The 25,062-nt window shown below is 54.0% G+C and overlaps 1 protein-coding gene across 1 annotated transcript; it reads left to right on the top strand.

The window, feature by feature from the left end:
- The first annotated feature begins 13,858 nt into the window (after positions 1-13,858).
- PRSS22 (serine protease 22) lies at positions 13,859-24,222 on the top strand. The gene is made up of 6 exons (XM_004750655.3): positions 13,859-20,444; positions 21,115-21,147; positions 21,424-21,595; positions 21,815-22,092; positions 23,152-23,309; positions 23,799-24,222. The coding sequence occupies exons 1-6, from the start codon at positions 20,363-20,365 to the stop codon at positions 24,009-24,011; spliced, it is 936 nt and encodes a 311-aa protein (XP_004750712.1). The 5' UTR covers positions 13,859-20,362; the 3' UTR covers positions 24,012-24,222.
- The last annotated feature ends 840 nt before the right edge of the window (positions 24,223-25,062 follow it).

Genomic DNA, 25,062 nt, shown 5'->3' with positions numbered 1-25,062 from the left:
GGCCGGCGCGGGCCTGCCCCCTGGTGGCCGCGGGCTGCAGCGCGGGGCGCGCGGACCCGGTGTCTCCTGGGCACCCCGCCCCGCCCCGGGTTCTCGCTTTGGTCCCCCTGCGGGGGGTCGTCACCCCCAGTTCGTTCACCGGTTCGTCCCTTGCGCACGGTTTCCTGAGCGCAGGCGGTGCCCGCTACCACTGACCCAGCCACCGGGACTGTCGAGGCGGACAAAACAGACGCTGCTCTCCGCGCGGAAACCACGAGGCATTCTTTACGGGGAAAAACGTCTAATCGCGAATTGTGGAAAGTGTTTCAAAAGGACAACCGATTTGACTTATAGGCTTTACTGAGAAAGGTACGGCCTCCTTAGTCAAGTAAATGCAAATCAGAGCCAGCCGGGAGAGGCAGGTTCTCCCGCCGGGAGTTAGCAGGTGGTGGAGGAATGCTGCAGGTCGGGGCTGTGCGGAAGTGGGGGGCTGGTGGGCGCCGGCTGGTCGGTCCATGGCTTCAGCTTTTTAAAAGAGGTATTTCCTTTGGTGCAACGACTTGGCTGCTGGCAGGCTATTCCAAGAGGAAACTCCGAAATACAGAGTAAGCAGAAACGTGTTAGTGGGCCACGTTTCACGTTGTGTTTATATGGCAAAAACAAACAGACAAACAAACAAACCAAAAACACCAAACAAATCAACAAAACAGAAATTAGTCTGGCCATGAGTAGAATTCCCAAGTATAAAGACGTTTTCAGTTCTAGAACAACAGCAGCGACATCGTCCAGCATCCAAAAGAAAAGGAGGCAGAATGTTCAGCAGTGACTAGCTGGGGACGGGTGATCAGGTGATTTCTTTTGAAAGCAAGTGACAGGAAGGCAGCTTAGATTCGTGGAACACAAGGGATGTTCATGGAACATTTGGTGGCTTGGCGGGACCCATTCCGTGCGACCTTGCTGCGATGTTCCAGTTGAAGGAAGAGAGGCAGGACCCCGGGTGGCTGCCTTTGGCTCTCTGTCCCCAGGATGCTCTCTGCCTCTCTCTGCGGTGCCCAGGATGACTCCCCAAGCCAGGAATGTGGCTGCCAGCCAGAATGGCTTCCCCTAAGGAAAGCCAGTTGAGAGGAACAGAGCTCCTTTTCTGCCCCATTCAGATGAACCACCCCAGGAAAGGACATTAAATGGCCAACTTGTCTTCTGGCCATGTGATTGCCCTAGGCTGGTCAAATGCCGCCACATGGCCACAGGACAGAATTTTTAAAAAAAAATAAAGATTGTATTTATGTATTTATTTGAGAGAGAGAAAGAGAAAGAGCACAACCAGGGGGAGTGGGAGAGGGAGAAGGAGAGAGCCACTGAGTAGAGAGTCTGATGTGAGGTTCATCCCAGGACCCCAAGATCATGACCGGAGCCAAAGGCTGATGCTTAACTGGCCAAGCCACCCGGGTGCCCCCAGGACAGTTTGTTAATAGAAAGGAAGAGGGAAAGATACCAGTCAGTAAGAAGCAATAACCACCACACTCTTTGTGAACATGAGAGTCAAATAAAGACAATTTCAGACATGGGACATCTCAAAAAATGTAGTCCCCATGCACTGTCCTTGGGAAACTATTCGAGGAGAGATGTTGTCTGACTGTGGGAGTACAGCAAGGAATTTAGGAAATGTGTGCTGCGGAACATGGAGCTCCAACGCAGAAGAGTGGTGAAGGGACCCTCTAGGATGCTGGTGGGGGTGGGAGCTGGAGGGACAGCTGTGCTCCAAGCAGAGAGAGCAGGGAGTCCTCACTGCAACACTGGGATACAAGCAATAGGAATGCCAACATCGTCACCATCGTGCCATCTGCTGCTGCATGCTCTTTTCAGTCTCATGAACTGACCAAAGGATGTTCTCCACCAAAACAAGATGGAAGCCGAGACAGAAGAAGACGTGAGATCTGGGACAAGGAGTACACTCCAGGAGAAGGACAAACGGCATTCCAAGGATAACGGCTAATGGGATGTCCCAGAGAGGAGGGCATCTCATGGAGGGATGTGGTGAACAAGGAGAAGGAGCAACTGATGTAGTCCCTAATGGGATTGACCTTGTACAGAACAGGAAAGTGTGGGTAGGTACAAAGGAAATGAACACCACCAACAAAAGCAATCATTAACTTCAGGGAGTCAAGTTAGGAAACACAAGAAATACACTGCAAGGTGTGCCCAGTGGCCCCGAAGCCTCATCCCATTCTGGGATCCCAACATACACACGGCGAGGAAGGGACAGGGCAGCCATCATCTGTAACCACACAAAGCGTCGCTGGTCCATAGCAGTTCTGAAATCCAGCTGGGCACATGGTGCTACTTTCTCTGACTGGAAGCAGGGAGTGTGGCTTGTCTGGAGTCCCTGAAAGTCATTCTTCATGACTCTCCATACCACCTTCCGGGCTTTGGGCTCTGGTTTCTGAATCATCTGTCCTTTTCCATAGGAAACCATCTGTGTCTATAGTAGAATAATTTTCTCTGCCAACCTGTTTCTTTTTTTCTTTCTTTTTTTTTTTTTAAAGATTTATTTATTTATTATTTGACTGAGAGAGATCACAAGTAGACAGAGAGGCGGGCAGAGAGAGAGAGAGGGAAGCAGACTCCCTGCTGAGCAGAGAGCCCGATGAGGGACTCGATCCTAGGACCCTGAAATCATGACCTGAGCCCAAGGCAGCGGCTTAACCCACTGAGCCACCCAGGAGTCCCTGCCAACCTGTTTCTTATCTGTAGAAAACTGGGAATCTAAAGAACCTTCCCTTCATTCAAGCTTGTATAACATGCTGACTTCTCCTGAGAAGTAAGGGAGGTCAGAAGACAGTGGACCCCCTTCATGTTGGAATACCATGATAATGATGGTAGTGGCGTTGATGATACTGTCCACCCAAAACCCCATAAAACCCATGTCCTATGAAAATACTCTTCAAGAATGAGAGGAAAAACACAATGTCAGATAAATGAAACTAAGAGAATGGATTGCCCATAGGCCTTGCCCTGTAAGAGAAGCCAGAGGAAGGTCTCAGACTAAAGGTACAATGATCCCAGATGAAATCACAGATCTTCAGAGAGTAAAAAGGAGCCGTGGAAATGGAAACTATGTAGGTAAATATAGAATACTGTTTTTTTCCCTCCTTGTTTCTTCAAAATACAGGAGCATTTAAAGCAAAAACTATGTTTTGGGGTCTGTAACATGTAGATATAAGGCATATGACAACTATAAAGTACAAGGCAAGGAAAATGACCTGTATGATTACAAAGTTTGTACATTTTGCATGAATTGGTACACCAAGAACTTTATGTAGACTATGAAAAGTTAATAGGTTCCACTTTTTTTGCATTTGTTTTTCGGGCATCTCATGCATTTAACCCAAACTCCCAGGTAACCAATACCTGATTAGGAACCTTATGTATTAAATTCTCAGAAGACATCCAACACTCTGGGTGTCACTGGTTGGTACAAGAATTTCCACCCTAGCTAAAGATTATTTAAAATTTGTGTACCTGGGGGCATCTGGGTGATTCAGTGAGTAAAGCAAGTACCTTCAGCTCGGGTTATGATCCCAGGGTCCTGGGATTGAGTCCTCATGGGCTGCATGATCAACAGGGAGTCTGCTTCTCCATCTCCCTTTGAGCCTCACCCTGCTCGTGCTCTCTCTCTCTCTCAAATAAATAAATAAAATCTGTATAAAAAAGTGTGTACCTGTAAAACCTGTAATTTATCTTTGATTCTGACCCAAAAAAGAGGTAAAACCAACCATTAGGGTTTTTTTTTTTTTTTTTGCTTTTTAAAAAAGTTTTTAAAATTTATTTGACAGAGAGAGAGAAAGAGATCAAGGCAGAGGGAGAGGGGGAAGCAGGCTCCCCACTGAGCAGAGAGCCTGATGTGGGGCTGGATCCCAGGACCCTGAGATCATGACCTGAGCGGAAGGCAGAGGCTTAACCCACTGAGCCACCCAGGCACCCTAGTTTTTAAAAGCCATTTGAGAAAGTTGACCAATCTGACCTGCCCTTGACACTCATTATCCTAGGTAGGCCTTGTTTGACTAAAACATTGAAGAAAAAATATACTCCTCCTCTTTCTCACAATAGCTGTGATTGTTCTTGGACTAAACCTTTTATACTTTTGGATACTTGGGTGCTCAGAGATCGCCACAGAACCATTATCCTGAACAGGTGTCCAACAAATCACATGTCCACAAAAGACCAAGCCTCAGGGTCAAATATGGTCTTTTAAGAGCTTGTGGGACTTTCTTCTTGGGGGGGTTGGTGTTGAGAAATTTTAATGAGAGAAATGGTGCACACCTGGGGGAGCTGAGAAGGTGCTGCAGGATAAGGACAGATGTCATGTGACCTGTCACCTATGTCCATCATGTGATTCTCCAGATTTTCTCAGAATTCATAAACAAGGGCAGTTGTTTTCTCTGATATCTCTAGAAAACCTACTCAGGGACAGAAAAACCAGATCCACCACTCTGCCGATGAAATGACCTTGCAAAATGTGAAAAATAGATTCACTTTTGCTAAATTGTAGAGTTTGTTCATCTTTTCTCTTTTTCTCTATTATAAGCATTTATTTGTCTATTTATTTATTCATCCAGTATATTTGAAATATAAATAAATAAAAATGGTATATCTTTAAGGCGTACAGTGTGGTCTCATATATGTATACAGTGTGACATGATTACCACAATCAAGCTAATTAATACATCCATCACCTCCTGTAGTAACCTTTGTGTGTGTTTTGTGAGAACACTTGAGGTGTAATCTCTTAGCAGATTTTAAGCATTTTATTAACTATTTATTAACTATTTTATTAACTATTAACTATTATTAACTACAGTGTCTTTGCTGTACATTAGATCCCTAGAATTTATTCATCTTATAACCAGAATTTTGTACCCTTTGACCATTGTCTCCCCATTTCCCCCACCTGCAGCCAGCACCCACCACTCTGCTCCTGTGAATGACCTTTTCAGATTTCACATATAAGTGAGATCAGACAGTTTTTCTGTATCCCTAATCTTTCTGTATATATTGTGTATATTCCTAATAGATACATGCAGATGTATCTTATTTCAATGTCACTTTAAATCAGTGGGGGAATGAAATTATTATTCAGTAAGCATCATTGAAAAAAAAGTTAGCTGATACATAAAAATACTTTCCATCATCCACAAAAATGTTTTTAAAACCCTTAACTATAAGCATATTGGAAGAAAATATAGAATGTGTTTACAACCCTGGAATACAAAAACAGAATACAAATGTCATAAAGATTAAAACAATGGGCACTTGGGTGGCTCAGTTGGTTGAGTGACTGCCTTTAGCTTGGGTCATGATTCTGGAATCCTGGGATTGGGCCCCATATCCCCTGTTCTGCAGGGAGCCTGCTTCTCCCTCTCCCTCTGCCTGGCACTCCCCCCACTTGTGCAGTTTTATATTATTTTAATTTGTCCTATGGAATGATTTTGAGTCATACATTCAACTAGACAAATTTGGGTAGAATTTACAAAATAGAGTGTGTGAATGAAAGAGAGAGAGCTGGAGAAAGACAACAATCATATGATCTCTCTGATATGAGGAAGTGGAGATGCAATGTGGGGGGTTTGGGGGGTAGGAAAAGAATAAATGAAACAGGATGGGATCGGGAGGGAGACAAACCATAAGAGACTCTTAATTTCACAAAACAAACTGAGGGTGGCCGGGGGAGGGAGGTAGGGAGAGGGTGGTGGGGTTATGGACGTTGGGGAGGGTATGTGCTATGGTGAGTGCAACTTTTGGTGACCCACCTATACCCCTGGTATAGGTGTACATTATATGTTTATAAATTTTTTTAAAAAATTGAAAAAAAAAGAAAGCATATGTGTATTTGAAGAGAGATTGGGGCATAAGAGCAGAGGGTACCACACTTGAGTGAGCTGAGAAGAGTACCTGGTGCAGAGTCAGGCTGCGAACAGTATTCCTTTCTGGCAGGAGCACGGAAGGAAGGTGGGAGATACAGCTGGAAAGGTGAGTGTCACTGCAGATACAGAGCTCATGACTGGAGAATAATAGAGAACACACCCCAACCCCACTCTGTGGGGACTGGCTTCTTGCCCCCTACAGCTGACAGGCGGTCTCCCATTCCCCGCCCTCTTGGCCTCTCTGTTCCAGTCCAGTCTCCTAGGCCCTCTACAAACAAGGCCCTTTGCCAGGGCAGTTTGTCAGCCTGGGAGCTCCACCCCCTTCCTCCTTTTGACAACTTCCCTCTGCCTACAAGACCCACTAGTCCGGGCTGGGTTACAGCTTCCTTACCTCCTCCAGAAAGAATGAGTCACCCCTTGGCACTTTGATCTGCGTTTTTCAATGCACTTATCACACTCATAGTAATTGTCTGTTTACTGTCTCTTGCCCCATTAGATTGAACTCCCTGGAGCCATGCATAGTGGCTCATGCTCATCTCTGAAGGTCTGACACAGTGGGTACTGAACAAAGTCCCAAATGAACAGGCTGGTCTCCTGGTGTCTGTTCATCCCTCTCTTCAGGCTGTCCTCCAGACGGGCATGATTCTCATCCTAAAGCAAAGTTTGGATTTTATCACCCCAATTCAAAATCCTTTCCTGGCTGACATTCACCAGAGAAAATCTTTTGAGTGTTGGCATTCAAGGCCTTGCACAGGTGCAGTGAAGGCTGTTAGGACAATTAGAGAAAGGTCAGGTGAGAGTCACAGTCAGGGTCAGGGTTAGGCAAGCCGACCTTAAGTAAACTGACAGCCCAGGGTAGCACATGATTTCCTCCCTCCCTTCCTCAAACATGCCCTATGCGCACCATGGTCAGAACCTGCAGGAGGCCTTAATAAAGAGGAGGCTGATTCCGTCCCTGGGTAGGTCCAAAAAAAAAGCCCTGGGCCTTATTTTCTATTCTGTTTGTTGTGTCACTAAGGGATGTGCTGGGGAATATTTAACAACCAGCTCCGGGGGAGCGGGGTGGAGTTGTGGTGGTTTCTAGAGTCCCCCAGTGTTTATTATGAAAATTGGTAAAAAGGAAACCTCCTTTAGACTTGCAGTCAGGACGCCAGCAGGGGGCACTCTCAGCCCTGTCGCTCAGGAACAGCCACACCAACGCACCCGGCAGGTGGATGCTGCTTTACTATCCCAGCAGGAGGAAGGTTTCCTCTTGCCCTGGCAACAGCCCAGCCAATGAGAGACTTTCACAGACCAGCCAATGAGAAGCCCCCATACTTAGAACTCCCGGTTTACTCCAATGGACGTTTAGTTTACAACAGCCCGCCCAACCTCCCTCTCCCGGTAGCTCCGGGACCTGGCCAGGGGGGAAGCTTCGGGTCGCGGCCCCGCAGGGTCCCGGAGAGGGCGGGGGCTAGAAGTAAACGTCCGCAAGCACGCAGAGCGGACATAACGCAGACAATAAGTCTGTAGAGCACAGGACAGAGTAAGAAGTAGCGCAATAATTAGGAGAGTTTCCAGTTTGCTTGTTTCTAATGTAACTTAGTTGTAGGTTTACAGAAGTGTTTAAAGATCACGAGCATTTGCCAGCCGGCTTCCAAGATGCCCAAGGGGGCTCTCGGGACTGGCACTAGCCGGTGCAGCACGCGCCCGGCTGCGCGCCCCCCCCGTTCCTGGTGGTTCGTATTCTAGTTCTTTTTTTTTTTTTTTAAAGATTTTATTTATTTATTTGACAGACAGAGATCACAAGTAGGCAGAGAGGCAGGCAGAGAGAGAGGAGGAAGCAGGCTCCCTGCTGAGCAGAGAGCCCGATGTGGGGCTCGATCCCAGGACCCTGGGATCATGACCCAAGCCGAAGGCAGAGGCTTTAACCCACTGAGCCACCCAGGCGCCCCCGTATTCTAGTTCTTGAACGGGGGCAGGTGAGAGCTGGGGGGGCGGCTACCGGGCACGCTGGACACAGGCCTCAGCTCCGAGTTGGGGGGCATCTCCCCTCCATCCCGGCCGGGGTCCCCTCCCGAGTCCTGCACCCGGTGGGGCCCGCGAGGGCGCCACGCGATCTCTCGCCCGCCGCTCTACGCGTGGTAGCCTCGCGCGCACACCTCCCCACCCAGAAGCCCCTGCGGCCGGAAGTCGACCGGCCGCGTTCCCGGCACTCCCCGCGCGGGGGCCGCACTTCCGGCGGCTGGGGAACCCGTGAGAGTGCGCGTAGTTCGTCGCTAGGAGTCCGTGAGTCACCGCCGAGTCGCGTGTGTTTTCCTGTGTGCTGAGTCCGGCTGGATTAGTGCGGAGAGACGAGCCACCGGAGCTTCCTCCTGAGTCAGCGGCGCCCGGGGGATGAGGCAAGGAGGCTGCAGGCAAGGGCGCAGACGAGGGCAGCGCCCCGCGGGCGGTGGGGGGACCGGGGGACTGCCTTCTCCTCCCGCGGCGCTGGCCGGTTCTCGTGACCGTGGGCAAGGCGCCGCGCCCCGCTGGGCTTCACTTTCTGCAGCAGACGCCGCTTTTCTTCCTTCACGCGGTGCTCTGAGGCAGAGACGTTCGCGCCAGCGCGGTCGCCACCGAGTCACAAGCTGGGAACCGCGTCGTGAGCTCCTGTTGCTTGTCTTGTTCAGGGGGAGCGTGATGTGGAAAGCGTTCTGAGTCGAGAGGAGGTGGGAGGGCACGGTTGAGGTACTGAGGTTCGGGGCCAGCTTAAGGAGAGCTTTTGGAGGCAGGATTTAATTAGGATTGGATGAGATTCAGGCTACGTAGTTGAGCATGGTCAGGCACAAAAGTTAAGGATTTGTGGTCCCAGTGAGGTGAGGGTTTCCAGTCTTGGAGCTTCGACTGGTGTTTAATGCAAACTGTTGAAAGCTGTGCGGGTGTTTCGTTTTGTTTTAAGGTTTTACTTATTTGTTTGAGAGAGAGCATGAGCTGGGGGCGGGGCCAGAGGAAGAGAGAGAAGCAGAAGCCGACTCCGTGCTGAGCGGGGCGTTCCACGCAGGGCTCGATCCCAGGATTCTGAGATCATGACCTGAGCTGAAAGCAGAGGCTTAACCCATTCAGCCACGCAGGCGCCCGGAAAGTTGTGCGGTTTTAAATGGATTTTTGAGAAGTGGGAGAGTCAGTTTATTTGCACCTTTTGTTTCTCTGGGCAGGTGTTCCTGGCATGGTTAAGTCCCAATAATAGTCACGTTATTTTGCCTCAGCGGGTGAGTCACCGTCCTAGGTTATTTGCATCCAGAGGAATCCTGTATGGGCTTTGCTTACCTGTAGAGTGGGGATCATATTGCAGGGGGAGGGGTAGGAGCTGGACATTCCCTGAGAAGACCAGGGTTTCAGCCTATGCTAGTCTTTTGGTATTGCAGCACCGTGGGGCTCATAAAAATGTCTGAGTCCTGAAAAACAATTAAAAACAAACAAACAATTCTTATTCTCACATAGGAAAAGGGAGCTGCCAAATTGAAATGAATAGATGCTTATTAATATCTTGAAAGCATTACTGTTCACCAGCCAGCAGCAACTCAAGGCATATAGTTACGGGTCCGTTGCATTACCCTGTAGGGAGAGGTGTAGGTGCGTGTGATTGACGCCGTATGGTCAGGGGTTATCAGAACCTTAAAATGGCCTTGGGGCATTTGACTCCTGGCCTCCCATGTCCCCTGCTGCTCCCCTCTCTGAGCTCATTTCCTCATCTGTACAGTGGGGAAGAGGATGCTTTGAGCAGAGTACGGAGGAAGTGAGGCCACATGTTGAGCGTGGCAGCCAGCTGTTGTCGGAACTGAAGTCCACATGATCCTGGAGCAGCGTCAGCGGTCATCGGTGGTGTGGGCTGCTCTGCATATTGTGGGTCTAGAACAGACTGAGGGCCCCGAGTGAACGATCTGGGAAGGACTGGGAATGTTAACCAGGTTGGGAGCCAGCAGGAGAAGTGGACAGGATATTAACCACTCTACCAGCACAGTCTAATTTCCTCCCTTTCCTAGACTACTCCCCACCCCCGCCCCCCAGAACAGGTGCAAGGGTGACATTAAATATATTCAATAACTAGTTCTAAACAATGAGAACAGGCTTGCTCAAGAGGGTGGGAAGCCCCATGCCTCAACAGGCATTAACTTTTAATTTTTTTTTTCCCCCAAGATTTATTTATTAGAGACAGAGAGCAGGGGGAGGGGCAGGGGGAGAGTGAGAGAGTCCCTCGGGTAGACTCCCTGCTGACCAGGGAGCTTAACATGGGGCTCTGAGATCTTGACCTAAGCAGAAATCAGGTCAGGAGTCGTCTGTGCAACTGAATGAGCCTCCCAGAGGCCCCCACACTTGAACTTTTCAATTGATAGAGTTTGGGAAGGTCTAGGGGAGGGCTAGAGCAGCTGGGCATTTAGGGGCAATTGGGGCCTTAGGGAAGTGGCTGTTTACCTGTTCGAAGCTGACATTCAGTTTGGGCCCTGTCAGCATCCTGCCTGAAAATCCACCTGTGCAGGGAAGCCCTGGCACATGATCGACAGGGTCCTGGTGAGAGCTGGGGTCTGCCGGTGAGGCCTCGGCTTCCGGGGTTCCTGGACATTTGAGTGCACCCTCACAGGACTTTGCTAGGTTTGCAGGCCTGCCCATCTTAGAGTTGGGGAAATCTTTCCCCTTTCCTGTTCCAAGCTGACACATTTCCTGTCTCCTCTCTCTCTCCACACCAGTGCTCCCCTCTTTCACAACACCTTGCTGGTGAATTCAGCCTGGACACCACATCATTAGCCACTGGAGAGCTAATTCTTCTTTCCCTTAAGGACAAGGAAGGCTGAGCCTTCAAACCCTGCCAGGATACAAGGGGAAATACTTGCATTCTACTTTTCTGTGGTAAAAAAAGGGGGAGAAAGAAATCACTACACAACTCTAGAAAAGTCTTTTAAGAGAGTAGTTTGACAATACGTATCAAATAAGTTTATAACCTAGTGATTTCCTTATCAGGAACATAACTAGAGGAACTAAACAGACGTCTTTTAAGGGTTTATGAACAAGGTTGTTTAGTGAAGTATTATATATAACAGTAAAAAGAATGAATGTGCAGTATCAGAGGACATGACCTCGGGTAGACTATACGGTGGAAGATTACATGGCATAAACAGTCGTGTTACCAATGAGTAGTTTATGGACATGGGATACCAAAATATGTTAAAAAATTTTTTTTAAGATTTTACTTATTTATTTGTCAGAGCACAAGCAGGGGGAGCAATAGGCAGATGGAGAAGCAGGCTCTGTTGAGCAAGGAGCCCTACGTGGCAGTGTGGGACTTGGTCCCATGACCTGGGATCATGACCTGAGCTGATACTTAATCAACTGAGCCATTGAGGCATCCCTAAAATCTTTTTTTTTTTTTAAATGTAATTTTCAGAAATGTAAAGGCATGACTTTCAAATAAATAAAAAATGGGCGTGTGTCAAAAATTTTAAGTCATTAATGAGGAAACCAAGAGTTTGTCAAAACTAGTTTAAAAGAGGGTCTGAAAGGGCACCTGGGTGGCTCAGTTATTAGGCATCTGTTTTCAGCTCAAGTCATGATCCCAGGGTTCTCGGATCGAGCCCGGAATCAGGCTCCCTGCTCGGTGGGAAGCCTGTTTCTCCCTCTCCCACTCCCACTGCTTGTGTTCCCTCTCACTGTCAAATAAATAAATGAGAAAAAAATAAAAGGGACTCTGAAGAGGACATATATAGGAAATCAGGAGTGCTGAAATCAGTTTGCTAATTGGATACAGAACTGGTTGGTATCCTACAGGACAAGAAAAAGTGATGCTGAGAATCGTTATTTCCACAGGCTGGAGGGGGAGATGTAGTGGTGAAGTAGCCTGATTGAAGATGGCAGACCAGAGACCCTGTAGAGTCAGGTAGCTCGGGAGGACCTGCCGTCTGTGCTCAGCCCCCTCTGGGAGCACAGCCAGGTTCCTTCTTCACATGTTTCAGTATCAAGGTTTTTCCCGAGAAGCAAAAGAAGTTTCTGTCCTCATGGAACTGACCGTTCACCATGCTAGTTTCTGAACAAACATGCGGTGACTTTAATAAGAGAAATGTACAGGCTGACAGCAGATTTTTTTCATCGAAAGATAAAATGACTTTCCTAAAATCATCACAGAGGTTTTTTCATCAGTTAAGGAGGGAACCAGTAAGATACTAACTGGTTCAGGAGAGGGCTCAAACCACCATACTTTTGTAGTCCTGGAAAGAGCTGAAATGAACTCGCCAACTGACAAGGAGTTGTCAGGACAGGGAGGAAACAGCGCAGTTGCATTGGGGGGTGTGACTTGCTTTTTCTAGAGATCCGAGTTACTGGCATTACTGTCTGTTTTCTGCCAATTAAGTTCTGTCCCTACAGGGTTGTAAATAGCCTCATTAAAGACCCCATAGGGGGGGCGCCTGGGTGGTTCAGTGGGTTAAGCCGCTGCCTTCGGCTCAGGTCATGATCTCAGGGTCCTGGGATGAAGTCCCCACATCGGGCTCTCTGCTCAGCAGGGAGCCTGCTTCCCTTCCTCTCTCTCTCTGCCTGCCTCTCTGCCTGCTTGTGTGCTCTCGCTCTCGCGCTCTCTCTCTCTCTCTCTCTCTCTGTCAAATAAATAAATAAATAAATAAATCTTTAAAAAAAAAAAAAAAAAGACCCCGTAGGGCACACAATGGCAGGATCAGGAGCTCTCATTACCTCGTTGGCCCAGGGCAGATCTCCTGCACTGTGCCCTGTGGGCGAGTAGGAGAGTGCCACTTAAACTAAGCTGTGGGAGAAGGTGCGGACTCTAACAACGACAGGATTAGAACCTTCCAGATTGAAGGGCCTCTGAGGCCCTGAATGGGTCTCTGAGGGCAGAGGGCTTCGAGGACAGGGAGGGCACCTGTGTCATGTGACTGGGCAGGAATGAGCCAGGAGGAGGGAATGTGAGGGAGAGGGCGGCAGGGGGCAGGTAATGCAGAGCCTGAGGGAGGAGTCTGGAGCTCCTCCCAGGGCAGGGGGCAGCGGCACAGTTGTAAAGGAGGAAGAGTCCTGATCTAACGAGAGTTTTGTTCAGCAGCTCTGGTTGTGAGGAGAAGAGGCTGTTGCCAACTCCAGGGCAGAGCTCATGAGCTGTGCGGCAGGGGAGGGGGCCTAGACGCCCCACTCATGGCTGGACCCCCGTGGCCTGCTGCGGGTCCCATTGATGGTGCTGCTCTCTCTAGGCGGGGGCACTCAGGGCACTTGTGTGCCTGCACTACGGTGGTGGGACCCCCAGACACCATGTGACGGTTGTGACTGTTTAGGCCCTTGTGGTTCCTGTGGTTGATTGCAAGATGCACCTCAGCAGGGACCATCAGGAAACTGGAAACAAAATAAACCCAGATTTGTTACTCTCAAGTCCTGGAGAAGCCACCGTTCACCCGGGCCACCCAGTGAGGTCTCCGGGAGGTAGGGAAGGGCACCCACCAGGGCTCTGCCTTTCCTAGGGTCCAAGCTGGAGAGGGCTGGGGTCTCGTGATCTCTCTGTTTACTGGTGGATTTAAACAAAGAGCAGGAATTAGGGCACAGGAAGGGAGGAGTGCGGTTATTCTAGGGGCCAGTTACCTAGCCCACCCGGGACTTTCCACGAGGGGGTCGGCCTGGCTCCTTGTCTGGTTGTAACTGGTAGCTTTGTCACACAGCTGGTGACCTGTTTATTCCAGATGGCTGTCTTTGAAACGGATGCCCTGTGATCCATGATCCAAATCTTCTTTTCAGGCCTCCTACTGCAGATACACTGGGACCAGCGGCTGACCCACAGCTCCTAAATCCCTTGGCATTTTCTGGGTGGCAGAGGTGTCTTTTGTTTGAGGAGGCAACTCTGGGTGGACTCTGGATAGCTCTAGGATAGGCCCATCACCAGAAAGCCCAAGTCTACAGGAAACTGGAAGGTGCTGGAGATGGGGTGAATCATCATTCACGCCCACAAGGTGAGCCTCCATGAATATCCCTGAACTGTGGGGTTCGGGGAGCCTCCATGTTGGTGAGCACGTCCATGTGCTGGGAGCACGGCACACCCCAGCTCCACGACATGGTAGTTCCTGTGTTCGGGACCCTTCCTGACTTTGCCCTCTGTATCGTTACATCTGGCTGTTCCTCCATCCTTTATCATACAATAAATTAGAAAACATAAGTGTTCCCTTGAGTTCTGTGAGCCATCCTAGCAAATTACAGAACCTGAGGAGGGGGTTCTGGGAACCCTGGATTTGTAGCCACATCAGTTGGTACCTGGAGTTGGGGGGATCTTATGAGGCTGAGCCCTTACCCTGTGGGGTCTGCGCCAAGTCCAGTTGGTGTCCCTGGAAAGCTGGAGAACTGCTTGGTGAGCAAAATCCCACATGTCTGGTGTCAGAAGAGTATTCTGCGTGTACAGAGTAGTTTTTCCTCTTCATTTGGATACGGGTGGAGAGGCAAAGGCTGATGGGATGGCTCACCTTAGGGCTGGACCGTCCAAGTGGATCTGAGGTCTGGGGGTGCCCATTGGGGGTCCCAAGTCCTCAGCACCCAGACGGGCTTGAAGGACAGGCAGTGATGAGTGGAAGTGGGTGCCTCATACCTCACTAAGTGCACTGGGCCTCCCCCTCCACCAACTTCCAGCACAGATAGGGGTCCCCATCCCAATCATTGACCTATGCCCCAGAACTGTCTGTCCTCCAGGCTGGAGAAACCAGAAGCCATTCATTAGCAGAAACCAGAAGTCACCCATTGCCCTGGAGGGGTGAGGGGGAGGAGGAACGTGGTTGGAGGTGGCTCTCCACCCTGTGGGGGAGGCTGGGTCTGGTTTTCCATGCTTCCTTTCTGCAGGCATGACTCGGCTGTGCAGGTCACCAGGGGGACTAGGTCACGTCTCTGTGGGAAGCTCTGAAGGAAGGCTGGGGTGCTGCCGCTCCTGGCTCTGGGACCAGCTCCCTCGGGAACTGGACGAGGGCCCCTCGTTCTACACCTGCCCCCAGATGTGGCTGATCCCGTGCAGCATTCACTTCCTTTCCATGAGCCCTTGGCCATGACTTCTGACCTCAAGACTCTGAGGTCCTGCCCCCTCCCCTTCATCTGTGAGTCACTTATATGTCACCAAGAGTGCTGGGAGCTGCCCAGCCTGGTGATGGGTACACAGCCAGCTTGCCTGTTGCCGTCTGCCCTTTTTCCCAGCAGGCTCCTCTGGGCCCGGCCCTGGGCCTTCCCAACCTAGAGCTCCCTTCTGCTTCCTGGTCGTGGAGAAGCACAGCCCTTCCGGACTCATGTCAGTTTTGTTGTGAGAGCGGGCTCCAGTCCGTCCAAGTGGAAGGAGACATGCCCCAGTGCTGGGAGTCTCGCTCTAGCCCAGGCTGGTCACGTGGAAGACACTCAGGGGGCTTGCTGGTCAGAACTTCACGGTGTGCCGCCTCAGGGGAAAGGCCTGTTTTGTGGCATTTGCTGATTTTGGTGGTGTACGTTGTCCCCCCCTGATTTCAGAATACTAACGTGATGTCAGCCACTTGAAGACTTCCTGCAAACTTAACGACCAGCTCTTTCTAGCCAGTCAGAGCCCGTGGGAACACATCCCTCTAGTAAACGTGCAGTTTGAAAGGTGAACAGAGCAAAGGGGGCTGCGTTTACCTGTGATCCTTCAGCCTGCCCAGACACAAGGAGACAATTCTTGTGATGGTGGTGTGGGCAAAAGAAAGGATGTTCCGCCAACCAGAGAGGTGGTGTGTAGGCGAGGGAATGGAGGTGTAAGGGGTTCTGGCCCCTAGGGTGGACAAGACCACTTATAGGTCTGTAGGACTGACTGCTTTCCTCCTCACAGATTCACAGCCAAACTGATGAGTTATTTTTCCATGAGAACAGTGAGAGTTACTGAAAAAACGTGGTTAGCCCTAAGAAACCCAGTGTACAGCCAGCTTTTCTGAAGGAGGAAATGGTTGTGAACAAAACTTTGGAGAGTGCTCTAAGGCATGGAGGGAAAATTCTAGAGCAAGCTGACTTAGAGAGGTGTCATAGCAGAAGATAGTAAATCAGTAAGGGATAGTGGAGCAGCTCTAAGTGCAGCTTGGAAGATGCCTGAAGGTCTTAGTGGACCACAAGAACTAACAATGCTTTCTATTCCCGGAAGACATTAGCCAGCAGCACAGAGATACCTGAGTCCTATAATTAACAAATGGAGTGTAGCATTCAGAGTCAGGCAGCTGAGCTCTGTATTTAGGAATTGTGGGAGTGAGGAAGGGAGTGGGGCAGGGGGACCCCTAAGACCAGAGAAAGGAAGCCTGGGCAACAGGGGGCTGCGATGTGGCACAGAAGGCAATGCTATTATAAGGTGGAGAAAGCTTTTTTCCCCTGAGTTTTAGGTAGGTGGTGTTTGGGGATGTGCTCAGACCACACAGGCCAGGCTGGAGAGCTGGAAGATGGGGAGAGGATTCACTGTGTTTGCCGCTTGAGGCCCCAGTCGAGCCACCAAAGACACCTGGGGTGGAAGGGAGTAGCAGAGCTCTGTGGCCAGGATGGGGATGGGCAGAATCAGGGAGACCATGAGGGGCCTGGGCAAAGAACGGAAAATGGAAGGCTCTGGTTATGGGGGCTGGGCTGGGGTGGAGGAGGGGCTCTAAGTGGGTCCTGGGACAGGGTTGGGGACCTGTGGGTTCCTAGGAGAGCTCAGGAGTGCGGTTAGACCAGAGGAAGGAATCCCCAATGACGGAACACCAGCCAGTGAGCCATGTCCTCGGGTGTCCCCGGGGCCTGCCAGCCAGGGACAAATGGTTCCTGAAAGCCACTAGTGCCCCAGAAACCCTTGCCTGCAGACTTGTGGCCGGTGTTGCTCACTGGTGCTAAGCCCTGCAGGCTGCCAGGCCCTACACCTGAGCGCCCTGCCTCCTGTACCTAGACAGGCAAGGTGGGGCCGAGCCTCCTCACAGATGGTTAAACTGAGGCCCACGTGGAGGGAGGAGCTTCCATTTCCCTGCTCCTGTGAGTGCTCTGCTGGCTCTCGCCAGCTTCCCGAAGGACTGTCCCCGCCAAACCCTAACTGCAGGCCCCTCCCTGGCCCCTGGCACACCCCTTCCACATCCTGGGGCTGTGGCTGTACAACCTCCGGGACCTCCTGGAAGTGGAATCCTGCCGTATCTGTCCTTTTATGTCCAGCTCTTGTCACTGAGCCCAGTGTCCTCCACCCCACGCCCCCCACCCCCATGGCAGATGTCCGGTGCTTCTTTCCTTGTTATGGCTGGATACTATCGATGCTATTCTGTTGGGTGGGTGGACAGGCCACACTGTTTGTCCACTCATCCGTGGATGTACACGGGGTTGCTTCGGCTCGGCTCTGTGGGTCCTACTGCTGTGGACGTGGGGCTCAGGCACATGGGCCACATGGGTCCTCTCACCGTCTGCTGAGAGCCGCTCCCCGCACCCCCAAGCACCCTGTCCCTGTGCCCTCCCCGTGGAACAGCCTCCCCACTTCTTTCCCTGTCTGGTTCCCTGGAGCCCAGGTCAGTGTCACCTAGATGCCTCTCCCCCTCAACCCCGCCGCCATGCCTCTCCTCTGCCACAGCTCAAATCCGCCAGTCCCAGCCAGTGGAGCCTTTGCTGGTGTGGTTCCGGGGGCCGGAATGACCTCCGACTGGAGCACTGGAGGGAGCACTGTCCTGTGTCCCGACACAAGGGCCACCCTCTCCCCGGCCGCATCCCCTTCTTGGTTGGGCTTCCCCAGGACTTCATCATCCATCAGACTAAATGATTTATTCCTATTGTTTTTGTCTTTCCTCTGGGGTTGGTTTCAGTTCACTCCCTGCTGTGTCCTGGGCTGGTGGCAGCTGTGCCCAGCGGGCCCTGGTGGTTGTGGGTTGGGGGTGAGTGTGTGGCCCGATGCGGATGTCTGCTCTGCCGGGGATGGCATTAGTAGGCGCTCCTCTGCCTGGAGCGTGGTGGGACTAGCTCCGCAGTCCCCTGCGTCCTGCATACCTCTGGCCTCATCCTTGGCCCTGAGAGGGCACCCCAGATAGACGGCTACAGGTAGGCGGCAGGGTGGGTGCCCAGGTGATGAGGGGCCCAGCCAGCACGCCTGGCGTCCCTCCAGCATACAGCCGTGGGTCTTTGGTTGACCATTGAATCATGCCAGGTTTCCCACTCTGGGAACTGGGGCCTTGCTTAGGACCCGTGCCAGAGTTCACTGGCTTTTCAGGACTTCTGTGGCACCTGCCAGGTCCCTCTGCTTGAGGCCCTCAGCCAGGCTACCCTGTCTTGGGGACAGTGACCTCTCAGGACACATGCCTGCCCCTTGGGTCACCTGGGCAGTCACCCAGGTGTCAGGAAAGGCTGTTACACAGAGGACGCTGGGGAGGCAGCTGTCTGGAGTGGTTCAGCCCAGCAGAATCCTCCAGAATCCCCTCTGCCCTCGTCCCTGACTCACCATCGTCGTGTCCACCTCCCAGCGCAGGGAAGATGCAGGCTGCCTGAAGACAGGACCTGTGTCTTACCCACCACTGTTTCCCAGTGCCCAGCACAGGCCCTGGCCTACGGCAGTTGCCCAGTAAATGCTTATCAAATGAGCCTGGGAGGCCAGCCACCTTAGTAGCAGGAAGGGAGTGGGTTGGGGGAGCTTGAGGCTAGGCATGGAGTACAGGGGTGACCCAGGATCGGAGGCAGGTGAGGGAGAGCACCTGCAGAACCAGCCCCTCACCTTGGAGACTGGGCGAGGGTGCTCTCGGGCAGCCCCCTCCTCCCAGTCCTGGGAAGAGTGTATTAGGTGGGGGCTGTTCGGGGTGGGCGGGGTGCAGCGGAGGGCGGGCTCGCCCTGACGTGGAGGGGTGATTCTGGCTGCAGTTTAACCCCCAGTTTTCTCCTGCCCTTCCCACTGAAGCGGGAGTGGGGGAGGGGGGTCAGTAACACACAACGATGGTCCTTTGGTACTGACACCCCCCGTCTCCAGGGGAGGTGGCCAGTTGCTGACACCTGCCACCGCCAGACCCTTCCATCCTGGGTGGGGAGGCAGCGCTGGAGTCGGCCCCCCACACAGGCTGTGAGAGCGGAGCATGTTGGCCAAGCTGGGGAGCGCCAGAGAGGCTGAGGGTGTGTGCCCAGCGGGGTGCACTGAGGTGCGGCCTGGAGGGCCCCCAGCTCCTCCCAGCCCAGACTCCCTCTCTCCTGCGAGGACCCTCCTGCCTGAGTCTCTGCACGGCCCACTCCCAATTGCCCTCTGGGCCTCTGTTTCGAGGTCCTCCTTTTCTGGGCGGCCTTCGCTGGCCACCGTCAGAGTCCGGCACCTTCTTGGGCCCCTGAGACTCCCAGCACCCCCACACCTAGGCCCTTGGGTAAAAACCATCCAGCCCCTGGACCAGGATCCCTCAGGATCTGCTGAGTCCCGTCCAGTCACCTGCCTCCAGATTGAGGTTCAAATCTAGGCTCCCCCCACCCCAACTCCACCCTCTCACCAGGCCGTTTCCTCTGCTGAGATACAGCGGGGTGGGGCCCACGGTAGGCTCCCACTATGTTGTGCTTCTTCCCAGCACAGGGTTTATTGATCAAATGAACAAAAGGACAGAGATACACGGTGGGTCTCGGAAGAGGATTCGGTCTGCCCCTCCTGCTTGGGGTGGGGGCATCATGGGATCGGGGCACTGAGGGAGGAACTGGTGGGGACCCCGGGTCACCGGGTCTCATCTGGGGCACCCCCTGCGCCAGCGGAGCCCCGCTGCTCTCTGACCCAAGTGTGGGGGATGCCACCCAGCCCTGCCCAGGCAGCCGTGTCAGTCAGCCACCTGGGCACCTGGCCGGCCCTGCCTGGTCTTCCCTGCAGTCCAGGTGAGGGGTGAGTCGTTCGCCACCAAGTGGCAGGACACACATGACAAGCAGTCACTGGGGGCCTGATTCATAGCCTTCCAGGAAGTGGTTAACGGGATCCCAGAGCCCGGGGCTTGGTGAGGTCTCCTGGCTGAGTCACGGTGGCCCCTGGAGGAAGGAGCCGTTACTGAGCCTTTCTGGGCAGCCCCCTTCTCCCCAAGGCCCTGGGACCTCGCCAAGACCCCTTATCCTAGCCTTCAAGCTTCTGCAGGCCTAGGCCCCAGGCCCGCCCTTCAGCACCCAAACTGGGGGACTTTCGCAGTGTCAGTGCCACTGGCCTAGACCTCTGGGTCCGGGTTCTGCTCCTCCAGAGGGTAGATCCGGGGCCCACAGCTGGAGCCAGGGTCCTGAGCTCCCAAACCAGATCCCTGAGTCCACTGCTCCAGGGCAGAGGGAGGGGTCTCAGTTAGAGCCCCCATTCCCCTTAACGGCTCATTTCCTCCCAGTAGTCCCACCCCTCCTGTGACCTATAGCCTGGGGTGGCAGGGACTGAACCACTCACTCAGTTGGGGGACTGGTCCAACAGCATTCCACCTCCCAGGATAAAACCTCGGGTGACCTGTAGGGAACTCCACACACCCTGTCACGGGCAGGACTGCTCTCCCAGCCCTGCGCCTGTGCCCCTGCTGGCCATGGTAGTTTCCAGAGCTCCCCCAGCCCTGGGTGGGGGCGGTCTCAGGATCTTAACCCCACTGCTGCTTCTGGCTTCTGCAGGTGAGTTCTGAGGCTCTGCCCCCCCCCCTCCTCTGCACCCTCCATAGCCACCCCCTTCCTGCTCCCTACTCAGCACCTGCCCACCTGCCGGTCCCTCCCAGCCCTGCCTACACCTGGTCTCCATTCCTTTCCGCCGCCCCCCCCCCCCCCGCCTTCTCTGCTGCTTGCTCCTCTCTGCTGTGTCCTGTGGCTGCCAGCAGGACTTCAGGACACACTGAGGCAGGCTGCGCCCCTGCCTGGACCTCACCACACCTCAGCCCTCCCTGAGCTATCCATTGTCCCCTTCATCCTCGTCTTCCTCCCCACTCTCTGGTCCACGCATTTCTGTTGTAGGCCTCGGGCTGGGGATAGAGAGGGTCTCGGATCCCACCCTCAGGTCTGGGGGAAACCTAAGAGGGTTGGGCGTGTGCGCCCCGACTCTTAGCCTCCGTGAGAGGTGCCCAGGAGCCGGCCGTCCTCTGCCAGGCAGGTGGGATGGAGCGTGGGCACAGGCGGGCCAGGAGGCTGGTGGGAGGGTAAGGCTGCAACTGAGAGAGGGCGCCTGAGGTTTCCTTCAGCTCTACCCAGGCTCCAGGAAATGCCCCACCCTGGAGGTCTGGGGAGCTGCCCTGGGCACTGGGGGCGGAGGCCTCCTCTCCGCTCACCTGACTCTTCCTTCTCTCTCCTGCAGCTTCCCTCCATGCTATTCCCTCCAGGATACCTGGTGAGTGGGGCCTGTACCAAGTGGCAGGGGCAGGGGAGTCTGTCTGTCTTGGGGGAGCAGGAGAGGAAGGCAGGCTGCAAAGGGGACCGGGAAAGCAGAGCCGAGAGGGGGCCCAGGGCAGGGCAACATCAGCGGGTGAGAGGCGCTCAGAGGAAGGCCAGCCTGAGGGGAGGGCAGAGGAAGGGCGGGGAAGGGCCCCCCAACACACGCACGGGGCATAGCCAGGGCGGGAGGTTTGGGCCCCAGGGGTGACAAAACGTGACTCTTCTCCACCAGCTCCCCCGACCTGTGGGAAGCCGCAGCGGCTGAACCGGATCGTGGGTGGCGAGGACAGCAGCGATGCCGAGTGGCCCTGGGTCGTGAGCATCCAGAAGAACGGGACCCACCACTGTGCTGGCTCGCTGCTCACCAGCCGCTGGGTGGTCACCGCCGCCCACTGCTTCAAGGGGTACGTATGGCCTGTCCTGTACTTGACACCCAGGCTTTCTGCCCTAGACCGTGGGCTCCCCACTCAGCCTCAGCCTCCAGGTCTCAGTCCAGTCTCAGAGCCTCTCAGAAGAGAGACCCTGCTTCAGGGGCCTTCCTGAGCATGTCATCCCCCAGACCCTTCCTGGCACCCTACGCCCCAGGTTCCTTAGTGACCCGATCTCCTTTCCTCTCCTGCCAGCAATCTGAACAACCCATCCCAGTTCTCTGTGCTGCTAGGGGCCTGGCGGCTGGGGAACCCTGGCCCGAGGTCCCAGGAGGTGGGTATCGCCTGGGTTCGGTCCCACCCCGTGTACTCCTGGAGAGAGGGCTCCCGTGCGGACATCGCCCTGGTGCGCCTGGAGCACTCCATCCGCTTCTCTGAGCGAGTCCTGCCCATCTGCCTGCCGGATTCCTCCGTCCACCTCTCTCCGAACACACGCTGCTGGATTGCAGGCTGGGGGAGCATCCGTGACGGAGGTGTGGCTTCTCCCGGGCTGGAGGGTAGCCAGGAACACAGGGATGGTGGGGAGCAGAGGGCAGAGGCCAGAGGCGTAGCAGAAGGAAAAAGACTCTCTTCTGATGACAGAGACAAAAAGTGAGCTGCAGTCCAGAGGTGGGGAGTCATGGAGAGCTAGGCAGACAGCTTTGGGCCTCTCTCCATAAAAGGGATCTGTGGCTACGTCCTGAGGCCGCAACAGGCAGATCAGCGAGGCTATTAAGTGATGGAGGAAGGGCTGGAAGAAGAGTGTGGGGCCAGGCTGACTGCGGACCGATGTCCAAGTGGGAAACGGGCTCCTCCTGGTGGCAGTGTGCCATAATTGCGGGCAAAATTTCCAGAAGGACATAGTCACCATAACCAGAAAACAGAATTGTCAGACCAAGTCTGAAAAACATCATAAGTCAGATAAAGTAAGAGACAGAGAAGCAGAAAAAAAGGAAGGGAGGGAGGGAAGGAAGGCAGGTAGGTAGATAATGGGGAGGGAGGCTAAGAGGAAAAAGTGTAAGAAAAATGGGACCTCAACCAGATTCCAAAAGAAGTACAAGAAATGACACCAGGTTCCTGGGGGTCCCTGAGTCTGAGGTTGCGGGCAGCCTCCCCATGGTCATCCTACGGGGCTTCTCCAGGAACTCCAGTTATGGGCTGGGGAGGGTCTGCAGACTGTCCCCAAGGCCTCCAGTTCCCTGGGGTTTGGGGGACTTTCATGTCCTAATAGCCTCCAGCATGGGGTGATGGTGACCACTTCCCTTGTCCTGTCCCCACGCTGGACAAGGTGGTGTTGAGCTGGGACCCATGATTCTCTCCATTTGTGGGCATCTCCAATCTCCAAAAATTCTGGGTCTCAGGATGCACACTCCTGTTTGGGTTCAGTAGATCCAGAGGTGGAGTCTGGGAATTGGGGTTTTCTATAGGCGTTTGGGAGAATCTGACAGAGTTGATCGTTAGCCTTTGAGAATGGCCTCCAAGGGGGACTGAGGGGCCGTGGGGACAGTGAAGAGAGGGTTTCCCAAGCCTGATGCCCTGTTCCCTGCCCCCAGTGCCCCTGCCCCATCCCCAGACCCTGCAGAAACTGGAGGTTCCCATCATCGACTCAGAAATCTGCAGCCGCCTATACTGGAGGGGAGCAGGGCAGGGGGCCATCACTGAGGACATGCTGTGTGCGGGCTACCTGGAGGGGCAGCGAGATGCCTGTCTGGTGAGCACCCACCTTCTTCCCAGCACTGCCCGCTGCCCACCCCCCAAGTCAGCTGGGACCCGCAAGTTCCCGAGGTGCCTACAGAACTGGGCCTCTGCTTGGCCCAGGCACCCGTCCGCCAGGCCATACACCAAAGCTCTGCTGAGCGTCTTGGGGTGCCAGACCCCACTCTCTGGGAGCTTGCCTTCTTCTGAGGGGGTTCCTCCGTCCTGGCCCCCAGCTCCAGCTCCATACAGTGGGTGGCTCGGACACTAGATCCTGCTCGTGGCTCCTCCTCTGCTACCTGGGGTGCTGATGTGGCTTGGGCTGTGAGTGCCGAGGTCTGGCTCAAAGTGCCCCTCACCAGCAGTGAGGGCCTGTCCTCCAGGTTGCAGAAGCCCACCCCCACCACCCACCCTACAAGGGAACCCCTTGCCACCTGAGGTGTCAGTCCTGGGCTCTGCCCAGCCCTGACCCACATGGGTCCCTGACCTCACCTCCTCTCCACAGGGTGACTCCGGAGGCCCCCTCATGTGCCAGGTGGAGGGCACCTGGCTGCTGGCGGGCATCATCAGCTGGGGTGAGGGCTGCGCAGAGCGCGACCGGCCTGGCGTCTACATCAGCCTGGCTGCCCACCGCTCCTGGGTGATGCGGATCGTGCAGGGGGTGCAGCTACGTGGGCACTCGCAGGGGAGCAGGCCCTCCCCTGGCCTTGTGCCTTAGGATCCAGGGAGATGGGAGGCCGCCATTGTAAGTGCCACCTGCCTCCCAGGGGCGCCTGCGTACCGGCACTGCTGCCTCTGCAGCAAGGCCCTGCCCCACCCGCAGGAGCACCTTTCTATGTGTATATATATTAACGATTTTTACAGTTATTTGTAGCCCTGCCCGTATATCTTATTTATTCTAATTTCAATAAATTATTTATTCCCCTGTTGCTGTTTTTCCAGGTGTGGGGACATTGGGAAGCAGGGGTACACCTGGGACTAAAATGGAGCAGATGGGTGTGACTGGTGGCACGCCAGGGACCAGGTGTCCCGTGCACCTGTGTTTCAGCATTCTGACCCCCGGCCTTTGCACTTCTTTTCTATGCCCCCCTCCCACTGGAAGGCCACAGAGAGAGGAAGCGGGAGGCCCAGAGGGCTGCAGGGCCAGTCCAGGCCCCCAACCTGCCTGTTGGGTTTCCAAAACTGGGCTAGTGAGGAAAAACCCGCCCATATGAGAGTGGGATGTCCCCTCCCTCCCCTGAGAACCAGGTCTCCCGGATTTGGGCTGAGGCAACCAGGGCCTCTGCACCCCCAGGAGCTGACTCAGGAGTGACTCACTGCTGATTCTGTGAGTAGTCCTACAAGGACAGAGCAAAACAATGAGATGGGAGGTCACTAAGCCTGGCGACACAGTGGGCTAGAGTCAGCTGGCCTGAGCCCGTGGCGGGTGGCGGGGGCAAGTCCTGGGCCACAGAGGGTATGTCAGCTAACCCCCTTCCCCTGGGACTGCCCCTCTCCCGCCCTCTCCTCTGCAGCGGGGGCCCTGGCCTCCTGGGCCTGCCCCCCAGAGGTCCCCCCATCCCGAGAACCTCATCTTCACCCACCTGGGGTTCCCTGCAGCCCATGGATGTGCCAGCTGAGGGCTCTGTGGTTGTGTGAACCCGATGGTGGTTCACACAAAGATTCATTCTAGAAGTCAAGGAAGCAGCTAGGTGCGGTCATGCCGGCGGACTGCTTACAAAGTGTCTCCAGCTAGAAATTGCCTATGAAGCGAGTTTCTGAGAAGGCAG

Source organism: Mustela putorius, unplaced genomic scaffold, assembly GCF_011764305.1.
Source record: "Mustela putorius furo isolate JIRA1106 unplaced genomic scaffold, ASM1176430v1.1 tig00004007_pilon_pilon_pilon, whole genome shotgun sequence".
In the NCBI taxonomy this organism is placed as follows: domain Eukaryota; kingdom Metazoa; phylum Chordata; class Mammalia; order Carnivora; family Mustelidae; genus Mustela; species Mustela putorius.
Note: the sequence above shows the minus strand (reverse complement) of the source record. Positions and strands in the feature narration are given on the sequence as shown.